At 35.5% G+C, this 14,904-nt stretch overlaps 2 protein-coding genes across 13 annotated transcripts in view; one reads left to right on the top strand and one right to left on the bottom strand.

Annotated features, from left to right (window-relative positions):
* The first annotated feature begins 1,670 nt into the window (after positions 1-1,670).
* LOC130051547 (uncharacterized) lies at positions 1,671-2,306 on the top strand. The gene has a single exon (XM_056153561.1). It carries the CDS (start codon positions 1,671-1,673, stop codon positions 2,304-2,306), a length of 636 nt encoding a protein of 211 aa, XP_056009536.1.
* A 4,259-nt stretch (positions 2,307-6,565) lies between these two features.
* LOC125679009 (protocadherin beta-15-like) overlaps positions 6,566-14,904 on the bottom strand; it is a 36,040-nt gene continuing 27,701 nt past the window's right edge. For 10 of the 12 annotated variants that reach the window (XM_056155803.1, XM_056155799.1, XM_056155800.1 and 7 more), the window contains 4 exons: positions 11,279-14,011; positions 8,344-8,451; positions 7,711-7,834; positions 6,566-7,549 (listed from right to left, as the gene is read on the bottom strand). In XM_056155803.1, the coding sequence (XP_056011778.1) occupies positions 7,131-7,549; positions 7,711-7,834; positions 8,344-8,451; positions 11,279-13,924 (3,297 nt within the window). In that variant the 5' untranslated portion in view covers positions 13,925-14,011 and the 3' untranslated portion in view covers positions 6,566-7,130. Of the gene's footprint in view, positions 7,550-7,710; positions 7,835-8,343; positions 8,452-10,774; positions 10,804-11,278; positions 14,012-14,904 lie in introns of those variants that run through there. The other 2 variants (XM_056155805.1, XR_008800346.1) reach the window with 2 other exon arrangements.

Genomic DNA, 14,904 nt, shown 5'->3' with positions numbered 1-14,904 from the left:
AATTGAAGATATCTTCAATTATTTGAAGATATCATCAATTCAATTATTGCTCTCTTTAATTGAATTAATGCGCGCATTAAAATCAATTATTGTTCTCGTCAAATGAATTAATGCGCGCTTCAATTCAATTATTGCTCTCATCAACTGAATTAATGCACGCACCAATTGAATTAATGAGAGCAATAATTGATTTAATGCGCGCAGTAATTCAATTATTGCTCGACCTTCAATTCAATTGATGCGCGCATTAATTGAATTAGTGAGAGCAATAATAGATTTGATGCGCGCATCAATTCAATTATTGCTCTGATGAGAACATCAATTTCGTAGAAATATTGCTCGCAATCATTAATTTAGAGCTCGGTATAAATAATTTGATGATCTCTTTAATTCAACTGAAGATATCTTTCATTATTTACAATGCTTTTATATAAGGAATTAATGCGCGCATCAATTCTTTTAAAGAGAGCAACAATTCAATTAAAGAGATCATTAATTAAATTGTGGATATGTTGAATTGAAGAAATCTTTAATTATATAGTTGCTCTCTCTAAAAGAATCATTGCTACCATCAAATGAATCAATGCGCGCATGAATTCAATTATTGCTCTAATCAATTGATTTAATGCGCGAATTATATTAATTGTTGCTTTCTTCAATGTTATTGTTGCGCGCATAAATTCAATTGTTGATGTCATTAATTCATTTGAAGAGATCATTAATTCAATTAAAGCGCGCATCAATTCAACTGAAGAAATAATGCTATCATCAATTCAATTAATGCGCGCAATAATTCAGAATTGAAGATATCATTAATTATTTGAAGAGATCTTTAATTCAATTGTTGCGAGCATCAAATGAATTGATGATATCTTCAAATAATTGAAGATATCTTCAATTATTTGAGTTTATGTTAATTTGGTGCTCCATAGACATAGCCCTTTGATATCTAGTATGTGGGTATACCATGATAAAAACATGCGTCGCATGACACATTTGATTACCTTTGACCATGACTTTTTCCACTTTAAAAATGATCCCTTATTAAAAAAAAAACTATTGAAAATGGAAGGGGAAAAAATTCTTCCTAGTTTTTATTATTATTCTTTTATGTAAGTATGCATGCACAACCAAAATAATGAAAAACATACTATTTACGCCATCATTGTTTACAAGTATCCAAGACAAGTCATTCCATGCAGTCTTTCGAGGATTTATATTGTTCCTGTGCATAAAACGTTCATTTATATAGTTAAACTTGAAATTTTAAGCTTAAGGGTTTCTTATATAAGTACAGTGTATGGGGTCAGCAACAAAGTATACAATTGCTCATTAAATTTGTCATCTTAAAACTATGGGAAACAGGACAAGGACAAACAAACTTGTACAAAATATTTTTGAATTAATAGTTCACAGTCAGAGTATGTACGTTTATTTTTTAATATTTTACTGGTTTACATTGCCTGTCTGTCTCGTTGGAGAGTGAACACTTATTCCTCATTTTGCCAGCTATGGTCTTTCAGTTTGAAAATTTAAAATATCTTTTAATTCGTAATATCTTATTTTAAGATACATGTAATATTACTAGAGTTATTATTATTAAGAGAGTGAACTGCAAAATATATAAAGAGTCTGTTTAACAACTTGCCGTCAGTTTCCACTCAGCAGTCATGAAGTCAACAGCATGCTCCGTCTGTCGGAAAGATTTTACTCGTCCTGATAATCTAGGTAGACATATGCGAAATGCTCATGGGAGCAGTCAACCATATCCTCAAAGCACTCTAGCGTATCCTCAAACTACTGAACCATATCCTCCTCCTCCTCCTCCTCCTCAGGACTTCACTCCTCCTCCTCCTTCTCCTCCTCCTCCTCCTCCTGCTCAGGACTTCACGCCCCCCCCTCCTCTTCCTCATCAGGACTTCACTCCTCCTCCTCCTCCTCCTCCTCCTCCTCCTCCTCCTCAGGACTTCACTCCTCCTCCTCTTCCTCCTCCTCCTCCTGAGGACGTCTCTTCTCCTCCTCCTCCTCCTCCTCCTCCTCCTCCTCAGGACTTCACTTCTCCTCCTCCTCCTCCTCAGGACTTCATTTATTCTCCAGAAAAAAATATGTTATCAGAAGGCATGATGGATGATAAGTTTCAGATTGTGCACCCCTTCACCATGATCGTCGCGGGACCAACGTGTCGGGAAAATCTACCTTTATCAAAAACTTACTTCTACTACATGAACATCTCATTCGTCCTGCACCTGAATTTCTTTTTAAGCCTTCATCTTTTGGTGAGATTTATGACAAAATTTAAAATTTAAATATTCCTCTCCTATAATTGTGTAGCATTATCATGACTCATTATGTAATATTACAGAAATTGATTTTTCCGTAGTCAGATAGTAACATTTTGTTTAAGTTAAGCACAAACTGTTTAATCTGGAAAGGTGAAGACAATCTCATAACTCCTATAAAGAATACAAAATGAAGAGTAGGGTAAACACGGTCCCCTGGACAAAGCAGAGATGGGAATTTGGTGCCTAAGAGGAGTAAGAATCCCTGCCGACCGGCCACGCCCGCCGTGAGCCCTATATCCTAATCATGTAAACGGAGAAATCCGCAGTCAAAATCAGTCTGCAAATGGTATGAAACACGTCAAACAGCATTTTACCCAATGATAGGTTGTATTGGTAAAGTAGATATAACGACCACAAAATTTGCGAAATGCTGACTTTAAACGAGACTGTTAAAACCTCTGTAACATCAATTTATTTGTCAGTACCTTGCTTCGATAAAAAAAATGATCATACCCAGGACAAGCTCTTGCGTATCGAACCAGTTGAGAGAAATAATGGAATGTTGCTACATAAATACACGTATAGGAAGTTAACAGTGGGAAAGCTGAAGTGAAGTGGAGTTGTTATAGTTTGCCGTAACATCTGTGTGCAATAAAATATCTTTAGAAGTATGATTTATTTAGAGTTCATTGGAACATATGGAATCTACATATGAATGAAAATGACGATTGTTAATAGATAAAACATCGTCAATAAATCTAAATGTCGAGTTGAAGACCACAGCAAGAGATTTTGTTCTTCTCGTGTGGAAACTGTTGAATAAACTCTGCTTCATAAGAATATAAAATCATGTCAGCGAATAAAGGACACAGCTGAGTGAATGTTTACATCACGAACAAAATTTCACGTTCTGCCCACTTTGAAATATCAGTTGAAATTCCCTGTAGTAACCTCTACATGCTTGTAGATATTTCCATCATTTTCTGTGACCTCCCACTCTTCAAACTCTGCAAGCAGACAAGTACTTATTAGAGTTATGCCTCTTTAACTGCTTAGTACCCCCCCCCCCCCAGCCCCCCCCCCCCCCCCCCTCCCTGGACATATTTGCTGTTCTTCTCAATTATATCATATCACAAGAGAGAGAGAGAGAGAGAGAGAGAGAGAGAGAGAGAGAGTACTGATCAGCTAAAAAGCGTTTTATGTCGGTCTGGGACATCATCATTTTGTGTAAAATTATCAATTTTTAAAATTTATGAGTAAACTATCTGCAACTACCATGTGAAACAAACATTATATAAAAACGGTCATGGTTGAATTCCAAACCTCCAAGGGAAACAAGAGTAGTTTACAGAAGATGGGGGACATTTGGTATTGCTAGTATATTTTACGAGGTATGGTCAACGTCATAAACTTTCTAGTGTCTAAACTTGCATGAAAATACAAGAAATATGTCAACTAACTGGAGGTCAAGACAGGCGCATAGGGTATGCAATATATGTAAATATGGAATGATGATATATAATATATATATGATTAGCAATTCATATATGTATGTACTTGTTTCCCCAACATGCTGCATCCACACGCAGTTTGCAGTCTCTGTAACCTGTAGTTAATGTTGTAAACTTTCTTTCTTTTTTGAATTTCCTTCTTTATAAAATGTCTTACTGTTATGCCCTCTGGGCCCAAAATTGGAATAAACTTATCTTATCTTATCTATAGCTGTTAAAGTTGTATGGTCCGAATTTTGACATTATTTTGTTTTGTTATTCGCTGTGCGTTTTGTGCTTCGTGTCACATGTTTGGACAACAAATTAAAAAGAGAATTCCACAGGTTTGTTGGTCTTCTTAATGGCAGCATCCTTTGATTAGTTCATTTTACTCTCAATCTGATATCTCATGTTTGTGTAAAATAATACATTTTTACTAGTACGTCGTAAAATGCTTTACTTGGGTAACTTAGTAGGCGCTGAACAAATAATTGTATTTTATGTATTTATACCCCCCCCCCCTCAATGAGTTGAAATTGCTTCCCTAGATCGAGTGCTTTCGTAGCAGGCTTCAGGACTATAAACTGAGAATAAATTTAAGTCTAAATTTCGAATCCAACTAACTTTTGAAAAAAAAACTTTTTTAAATGAATAAAATTTTGAACATAATTATGTTTGCATTTATTTTTATAAACCAGCAATTTTTTAAAAAACATCTGTGCTAGATAAATCTCAAAGGATACGTGTATGTAATAACAATTTTGACCTAGTCTATTCTCAGTGTACGGTCTTGCGGTCTGGAAGCATGACGGTAATTATTTTCAAAGTACTTATCCTTCAAACAAGTTACCTTTGCGTCAAAGTTTATACAGTCTTGATGCGGCCAGATGACATACAGGCTAATTTTTTGCCTGCTTAGAAACTGTTTGCACCATTAATCAAACACAAGTTTCACTGCGCAGTCCCCGTGTCGTATATTGGACCCCTCGTCATCATAATTCATTGTCTGTTTTCCGAGCCACAACAGTAAAAAAAAAAACCCACCACAAATAATATTCGCAGAGTATCAGTTTTCATCGCCGAGGCATATCTTCCCATAAACTCCATCCTTAACACCCCCAAATATTACAGCATTATAGCGGGGTTGTTCAATTAAGCTTTTTATACTTCGTCATATCTAATTCCCCTGAATTTGAATAAAGTGAAAATATAATGGATAAATTGCAAAGAGGAAAAGTTTTAATTTGACTAAGTGTCGCTTTACTTTATTTAATGGTTTGATATGGATTATTATTGTAATCACCCGAACAATATGATATCTTAGACTAATTCACAACATCAGTATTATGCGTTTTTTTTTTTTAAATTTCTTTTTTGCTGCATCATGCTCTCTTTTAATCTTCCTTCGTTATATATCTCAAATAAACGTCGGTTTTCTCGGACGTATCGTATGAAATATAAGGATCGGACTACCACTATCTGCAAAGATCACGAAACCAAAGAAATATTCAGTGTTTTGGGATACCTACTAATATAAATAATGTAACACGGTACTCTTTATAATGTGCTACAAATCTTTTTATTTATTTTTATTAGGTCACTTGGCTTTAGTCCATCCATCCAACCCGTCAGTATGTATATAAATGAAATTATAAAAATCATAATTTCTACCTAATTCAAAACGTCTTGCATAGCAGAGACCTATATACATGTGCATGTGTGTTATATATGTCTGTTGTTTTTAAAAAAAAAAAAGTTTTTTTCATTTAAACCTTACTTTAATGAAACTCTACTTTCACGTGTTATATAATTTGGTTTTATCTATCTGTTGAACAAAGGAGCGATAGCGCCATGTTAAAATCATACAATTCTTTACAGAGAAATCAGATTTGTCTGTGTATCGTTGCAGTAATTGACACGCCCCCTAAATAGGCTTGACACATTATTTACATCTACCGCCATTGTCCAACCGGTAAAACCCCCCAGATATTGAGGAACTTTAAATATTGCTTGCTTTGTACCCATATTACACCAGAATTGATCCTGATCATTGTTGCAAATTAATGCAAAGATCTCTGGATCAAAAATAATGTTGACTTGCTCTGGGTAGGCCCACACTCGGCCGAGCTCGCTATTGTAAGGTTATGATTGGTGAGAGGACACGCGGGCTCTTCACACACAAACCCAGCTTTCATCCCAACTCGATACTGCTCAAGTACTTTCTCCAAAGAGAGTGAAAATATTAATTCACACTAACAACAAAGATATATTGGTTCTAAATTGGGGCTCTTATTGCGCAAAACAACTCCAAAATATCTCCCCTCAAACTTAATCAGTTAATCATTCAAGTTATCAGATGTACTGAGTAACACCTTGTTGACAACTATTCTTCAAACTGGTCTTTGAAATCTCGGTGAGGTACAATTTCGTAACCGCTAACACAGCTTGCAACAGTAAAATGCATAAAAAAAATTGTTTTACCTATGACACGATTTACATTAATATATATTTTTTTATAATGTATTTGCCAAAAAGTACAAATTGTGCAAGATATATTCAAATTATCCTATTTACATGCACATGTGAGCTGAAGTTAATGCATGATGCAAGTTTTCAGAAATACAAAAAATATATGCCACAAATTAAGACAAGACTTACACAATTGCACCTGTTACGTCTACACAAGGGAAATTCCAGCATAAATTTTTTATACTGGTTGAAATTCGATGTACCAGATATCCATATTTCATTGCACTTTATCATGACATCAAAATGTAAACAATAACAAGCAAGTTTCATTGCCCTTATTCATTTTATTATTTAGTTCAATATATAACATGTAAAAATAATGAGCATATATTGTAACTTGGTATAACAAAGAAAAATTAGACAACACTGTCGCCTCCAGTAAAACTTAACCAATTGCTGTCCTCTCTGGAATGCAAAACACAGAGCTTTCATACATATGAATTTGCGAGGGAAATGAGGAAATGAAAAAAAATGTTGACAATGGGATTAATTATGCATCGAAAATGTAAACCTGCATAAAATTTGTAGACATTGGTATGAAAGCTTTAAAACTTGTGTCAAAAACAATAATACTGAAAAAAAGTATTTATGGCAGCAAGATTATTGTCCTATACATCTCCTCTGTACAGTTCTCTCTTCTAAATAATTGATAAATGACCTCCCACTTAAATAGGAAATGTCCAAGCCATATATCATGAAACTATTTGTTTCCGAATTTCGTACACGGTAACTCACATTAAAACATGTAACACTGGCTACATCTAGTCTCCGATGCAGCTCAGTAAATCTAGGTATCTGGCACAGTCACAGTATCACATTTACTAGTTTTCTACACAACATAGTCATTAGCACATCTGAAGTTGAGATCATCGTCTAGCTCTTCAGGATTAATTGTGTAGCTGCCCGATGTAGTTGTGGCTGCATCATCATCGTCATCTCGAGATTTTGTTGTGCTTATAATGCTGCCTCCACCACCAAGACTGAAATAGTCCTTGTGAACACTGGGGTAGTATGAGGACTTCATGTAGTCCCAGGGATCAGAGTGATTGTGTGATGTGTATGAGATGGGAGTATATGGCATATTATGAGCACTATTAAAGGGAACAGCTGAGTGTCTTTTTTCACTACTGCTGGGTATGCTACAGGGAGGGGGTCTGGGAGGTTTACTGTCTTTCTTTGGCAGTGATGAAGTGAAGGAAATGGGAGGCATAGATTGCATATTGTAGAAATCAAATGATCTGGAATCATCTACAAAAGAGAGAGCACAACATTATTAGTCATTTCAGTCTGCAACTGTAGGAAATGTTACACATGAAATAGCAATTTGCTGACTTTAAAGTTAATTCATAGGCGATAATTTGAAACAAATGAAAGTGTATTGAAAACCCACTCAAAGACAAGACATTTACCTGCAGTGTGAGTAGTGCTGGGATTATCGTCCTCACTTCCACCTCGACCACTGTCTGATGGGATTGTCTCCCCTGATGTGTCACTATTACTGTCGCTAGGATGTACTCTACCAGGGGGAGCACCCTAAAAATAGAAAATCATTGTGTTCATAATTGAGATATTCATATACATGTATTTATCATCAGTTGCATCAATTTTATGTATAATTTTCGTGTCAATACTGATGAGAACAAGGGTTACTGAAACATGAGTTGTTTTATCGATGACAACCCCAGCTATTCCCGTCCTATCAGTCCTGTAGGTCTGCTGTACTGAAACTCCTTTTCAGAGATATAACAATTTATGAAAATGATACTTCACAGACAATCAATGGTACTGGGATGTAAAATTTAGTACAACTGAATTATTGATTGGTGTAATTCAGAGAGTCCATTTTTGTGATGCTCATTTTCCTCTTCAGAAAGCCTAGTGACAGCTGCATTAGTTGCAGCACATTGTGAATGCGATTGTTGAGGGCATTGCTGTAGAAACTCGTGTTGATGACATCATCATCTAACCTATGTTGATTGTTTCAGTATGTTTCTGCTAATTAAATCATTTGGATGGTTTGTTCCTTTTTATAACAGACTTACCGGGTTGTCCTTTTTCAGTAGAATATGTTGGAATTTTAATGGATTCATGGCCTCAAGTTTGGAATCTGATTTCAGGGAGGAATATGAGGGTGGCTTGTCATATAAATTCTGTAAAAGAAATAACAGAAATGTTATAAAATACAAACTGAAAAGGCATTATATGCGTTGTTAATACCAATTTGTCATATCATAACTTTTTTTCATTGTAGAATTAAGTGGGCATTTGCAATTTTATTGATTTATTTTTGGAATAAAGACTTAAAAAAAAAATCCTTGAACATTTTACGGTCAAATCATTCCCCTGTATAACATATATATATTCATATTTGTCACGTTCTAAAATTGCTTTGCCTTTTACGAAAGTCAATTTTTAAAAAAAGAGTAATGCACTATAAAATCATCAAATAAACTGTAAATTATCATTATTATGAAAAAATTGTCCACTTTAAAAAAAATTAAATAGCCCATATTTCACTTATCCAAATCTCTTATTGAAATCAAAATTGTGCTAAAGATCATAGAAAATTAAAGGAGAAATAGGTTTACTGTAATTTGTATGGTATTTATTGAAAAGGTGAAAATGATATCTGTTAGCTTTAAACTTGTCCCACATGCAAGAAGCTCTGTTCAAATATATGACTACATCCTTAAACAAATTTAAACCTTTAAGAAAACTTCAGAAATCTATTGCACAAATAATTACATATCCTGGACAATTTACATGAAACCCAAGGGAAAATATTTGTGAAGTTTTATAAACAAACTGATTTATCTTCCTATTCAGCAATATGAAGACTGTTTTGGTGGTAAATGTGTTTCTTTGTGCATGGCTTTTAAGACCTTTAGGTTGAACATTTTTGAGCCCAACAAAAATCAAAAACAATCTAGAAAAATATGAAATGTTTTGGTTCAGAAAGATCTTTTTGAATTTACACTTCATGTCTATTTTTATTGCGATAAAAAATATTTTTGTCTGTATTGAACCACCACACTTGATACACAAAATAAATATCTTAAATGACAGAAAATGTTCTAATTGATTGTGAAAATCAATATTAACAGAAAATGAATCACAAACAAAATAGCATTTTTTAAATCAAAATTTATCAGGTCCATGTGCAAGCACATTTTCCTATCTGTAAAACTTGCATGGGAATGATGACATAAACTCTGAATTTATCAAAATAAGTTGTGATTTATGTAATAAGATGCAGATGATGGCATTGTGTTCTCCAATGAGACAGAAGCATGGGCTTCCACAGAGACACAAACCCTTCACCAATAGCGATTTAATTGCCAGATACACCCACAAATTCGTCATTCATTATCTTCGGGGCAAAAATTTTCATCAAATCTGGATAAATAAAAGGAAATGCCGTGTTTTATCTCCATTTCTATGTTCCAAAATAAAAATCAGATCCTATACTCTTTTTAAAATCCACCCTCCCAAAGGTCAGACTAATTTCATAATAAGAAGATTACAGATGAATCTAAATTGGACGGATGAATCAAAATTGGACGCCCGAAAGCCATTCTGACAATCAGAGGACCAATAGAAATAAAACCGATTGTAAGCGTTTTAGTTCCAAAACATAAGATGGCCCTCATTATCTGAATAAATCGCTGCATCCACAATGAGCAGACATTTACTAGTGACTGTGAAATCACCTAATGGGGGTAATAATGCATAAAAACACAGCTAACCTAAAATTACGCAATCATAATGTAAAATAATGATCCTGCCCTTTAGAAAATAATGCAGGCTCTATGATTCATATCCTCTAAATAAAGTCTGATGGGAAAAAATTAGCTTCAGTGTATTAAAAAAAATGCATTGTCCATTGTGCACCTCAAATCCTCTAACAACTGTGTTAATATGTGAATAAAGTTATTAAAAAAAATTTTGGGTGACAAGTAGCCCAAGGTCAAGACATTTATTACTTTCTGGAGAGATATGGGTCCATTATGACACCATTTTTGACATCTAACATATTTTTCTCATGTTCACGGCCCTTATAACCAGATTTTTGAGGACTGGCATGCACCTTTCCTGAGATCGGTATCCCAGATACTAAGATAGAATCCAGCCATTGTAAAGGTCTGCAGTTTTAGACACCTGTGCTTTACCTCACTAAAAACAGTTTATTACAGAAACTTATCCTCATATCTATCTCTCCATTATCACAACACTGAATTTCTATGATGAGGTCACTAATGAGGGAATTGTAGATTTCAACACTGACTTTAATGGTCCGGTTGAAGAAGAAATCTGACATGTTTCATATTTGGTTGGGTTTTCGGTTTTTCTAATGACTTTCTGTCATTTAATCTTACTCTTGATTTTAGCTTAATTACATTTTACTTTCAAATTAAAGTCATTAACAAGAACAAATGCATTTCTAAAAGTCTGTTTAAGGAAATATATATTAACCTGTTTGTTATCATAGCTTCCCATGTTTGCTTGTAATGAAAAACAAAAAAAGCATATTATGATGGAATTATAATTATTTTTCCCCATAAAAATGATTTTACCCCATTTCATTTTTAAGCATTAAATTCACAGTCACTTTACATTTCATTTTATACCACATTCATCCTGATAAGCACCCTGAATTAAAGTTCTTTGAGAATATAAGAACAGTTATTTCAGCACTAAATATAATTAGTTAATTAATTATAATGTGGTAAAATGCAGGACTTGTTACTTAATATTGAGCAGACGTGTAAAACATGTACGTATGTCAGTGATAAGAGGGATTCTTATTAATAACCAAAAATAACCAAAAGGGGTGCTCATAGGGACAGGAGTGGTTTATCAGGCAAATATGGTACATTTTGAAATTAAATTGTATGGAGTATCAAAACCCTGATTTTTATTCATAATGTGTTTAATTTACTACTGTATGATTTTGAAGATGTTTCTGATTTTGCTTACATTTTGTGTGATGTTGGAGCTGTAATTGCTGGGATTGTTTCGCTGCTCGTCGTTTTTCGTCCCTGTATTGAACGTCACTTTCTTCCTCTCCATGTACTCCTCCTCTGCGGTAGAATTAGGTAGGGTAGAGGTGCCCGCTGGGGTGTATCCATTCTGGGTGGGAACTCCCAGTGGACCGGGACTGGACTTGTGCTTATTGCGATCGTTATCTTTCTTCCTGATGACTAATATAACAGCGACAATGCCAACCGAAATGATGATAGTGAAGATGATAACACCAATGGAAATGTAGATATATTTGTTGTCTGCTTCCTGTGTGTGTTTGGATATTGTGACGTTGTTTATGGTCACTTCAACGTTAAGTTGCGTACAGGCAGTTTTTGCAGGAACTCCAGAATCCCTGACGCAAATAGTCAGGCTGACAGACTGATCGGTACTGATCTGGAAATCACGATTAAGGAAAAGCTCTCCTGTCTGAGAATGGAGGTTGAACATCCCTTTCTCGTTTCCATTCTGTATGAAATAGGTGAGCTTTCTGTTGATCCCATCATCCTTGTCTTCTGCTACGATTTTTGTGATGGGTAGGGAGGTGACAGTTGAAGAAACAGTGTTGTTCATTTTGTTTGGGAACAGAATGGTGGGAGCGTTATCATTAGCATCCATTACGTACACTGTGACATAAGCAGAACTGTTCAGAGAAGGATTTCCACTGTCTCTAGCATACACCATAAAATTATACTGACTTAGGAATTCCCTGTCCAGTGTAGTACTGGTGATGACGGTACCATTCCGTAAAACTTGAAATGGAACATTTATATCTTGTGGCGACATGGAATACTGCACGAATGCATTCAATCCCACGTCAGGATCATGAGCTACGACAGCGCCAATAGGGGTATATGGGTCACTTCCTTCGTTGACTTCAAATGTGAAAAGGGATTCTGTAAATTTTGGCTTGTTGTCGTTAATATCAGTAATGTTGACAATCATAGTGGCAGTGCCAGTTTTTGGTGGAACACCACTGTCCACTGCCAGGACACGGAATAAATAGTCACTAGTTGTCTCCCTGTCCAAATCTCCAGTGGCGTTGATGACCCCAGTGATGCGATTGATGCTAAAAGACGAGCCTGCATCACTGTGGAGGACATACTGAATCTGTGAGTTCAGTCCTACATCCTCATCTGTTGCCGAAACTTTGGTAACTGTGACTCCAGCAGGGTTGTTTTCTTCTATGCTTGCAAAGTAAACGGACTGAGAAAACTCTGGTTTATTGTCATTTTCATCCACAACTTTCACAATGAAACTCTCAGAAGCCTGGAGGCGAGGAGTTCCAAAGTCTCTACAAGTGACGGTTATATTGTGTTGACTGGCCGTTTCTCTGTTCAGTGGTCTCTTCACCACCACCTTGTAGCCTTTACTAGACAAAGGCTCAATTCCGAAGTAAGAGGAAGAGATCGTACACTCCACATTGCCATTGTTACCAGTGTCTGAATCTTCCACACTAATGTGTGCCACAAATGCATTGAGATTGATAAGTTCAGATATAGGGACCACCCCACCACTCCCTGACACCAGGTTGACTTTGACCACAGGGGGGTTGTTTCCAGCGTCCTCTATCTCAATGTTCACCTTGATCTGGGCATAATTTGGAATAGCTCCTTTGTCTCTGGCCTCCACGAAAAAGGAAAAAATTTCATTTGGTTCATACACTAGTTTCTTAATCAGGGAGATGTCACCAGTTTTGGAGTTGATGGAAAAGATATCACTGAAGGCTTGTTGACTGATATGATACTCCACCTCTCCATTCATACCACTGTCTTTATCAGAGGCGGTCACAGTCAGAATCGTGGTTCCTGGCTGGGTATCCTCACTTACAGTTAAATTGTAAATTGATTCACTAAACACTGGGGGATTGTCATTATCATCTAAAACATTTATGTCAACTTGTAATTTCCCAGTGTTCCTTTCAGTTCCACCATCTTTTGCAAAAATTTGAAAGATATATCTTGTAGTTTTCTCTCTATCTAGTCGTTTCTGCAACCTTAACTTCACATCAAAGCTTCCATCCAACTTTTTCGTAGTTACAAGTCCAAAAGTTCCATTGGCAGGGAAAATTTCATAGCTCTGGACTCCATTGTTTATCCCTGTGTCCAGATCCACAGCAGCAGGAAGTTGAACAAGATGGCCGACGCTAGATGTTTCCGAAATGTTGATGGTTATTGCAGATTCTGGGAATTGTGGGGCATTGTCGTTGATGTCCTTTATGTGGACATTAACTGTAACAATTTGAAACTCTCCAAAACCATCATTTGCAGCCACATCAAATGTTAAAACACAATCTGTAAAGTCTCGACACTTCTGCAGTTCTTCTCTGTCAATGGTTGTTGATGAAAAAAGATCACCAGTGACATCGTTGATGCTGAATACAGTTTTATATTCATTATCAGGTTGAAGAAAAGTATACCGCATTTTGTTCGACACCTCTGCGGAAAGGTTTGCTTTTTGAACCAGATTGCTTGTTTCAGGTATGTTCCCAATTTTGTTCCCTGGTGGTTCTTGTTCATTCACAGTAAAGTCGGCAACATAAATTTCCGCAGAAGAAGTCACGAAAATGGATAAAGCCCCCAGTAGGAGCAGAGCCGCCATGATTGAATGTGTTTATCCTTCACAATAACTGGAGTCAGCGGTCATTTCCAACACACTGGGTTACCATTCACTCCTTTATATCACTACCTGAGCAATAAAAGAGAAACAAATTAAAACCATTAAAGCATTTATGTTTCATAAATCTAGATTAAGTTATAAAACTGTGACAGGAGGAAAACACAGTCAAAAGACAAATGTTTCAAGGATAAATATAAAAAAGACATTCTGCAGCTTCCCAAGTATTGTGCGATTTCTACAACACCTGTCTGAACAAAAGCTCTAGGACCATGCGCTCCAAATATCACTTATCATATTTTTCTATTCACAATACATTTAAAACAATAAATCTATTTTCAAAAATGGCCACGTTGTCAAAATTTATATTAGCGTTCTTGTTCATTAATAGTGAGAAAAGGAAAAAGTACTTCTTAAATGAATAAATGATTTTTTTTTTTTTTTTTTTTTTTTTTTTTACAAAGTTTTCAATACTAGTACAATACAGTTAAAGATTAGAAAAATCTGTATGGTTAGAATGAAAGGTTGGAGATAAAGATCTGTGGTCTAAATGATAGAAATGGATTTACCAACACTCATTTAAAGTTTTAACACCACTTCCTCTCTTCAGACACTCTTTTAAATTTGGCTGATATATTATGTTCCAAATTTACGAGAAATTACTTTATTAAAATGCGTTCAGCACTTCAAAGACTCAAACACATCCGACCACCCGAAATTACACCCAACCTGGTGAAGATTGCCTCCTCTCAACACCAGACGTGGTGAAAACACTTTCATCTGTACAACTGTAGTGTGGATACCCAAACTGAATTTTGAAGTTAATATTTACACACTGTAAATACGAATATTACAGAGAAGGCACCTTGACATGTTCTTTCCCTGCATAAATTTACAGCTCTTAATAAAACTGGATATTTTTTTCTCTACCATGAAATTATATATGTATGTATTTTTCCCTCCTT

Source organism: Ostrea edulis, chromosome 2 (genome assembly GCF_947568905.1).
Source record: "Ostrea edulis chromosome 2, xbOstEdul1.1, whole genome shotgun sequence".
In the NCBI taxonomy this organism is placed as follows: Eukaryota; Metazoa; Mollusca; class Bivalvia; order Ostreida; family Ostreidae; genus Ostrea; species Ostrea edulis.
The sequence above is the reverse complement of the archived record's forward strand: the minus strand, read 5'-3'. Positions and strand labels throughout refer to the sequence as shown.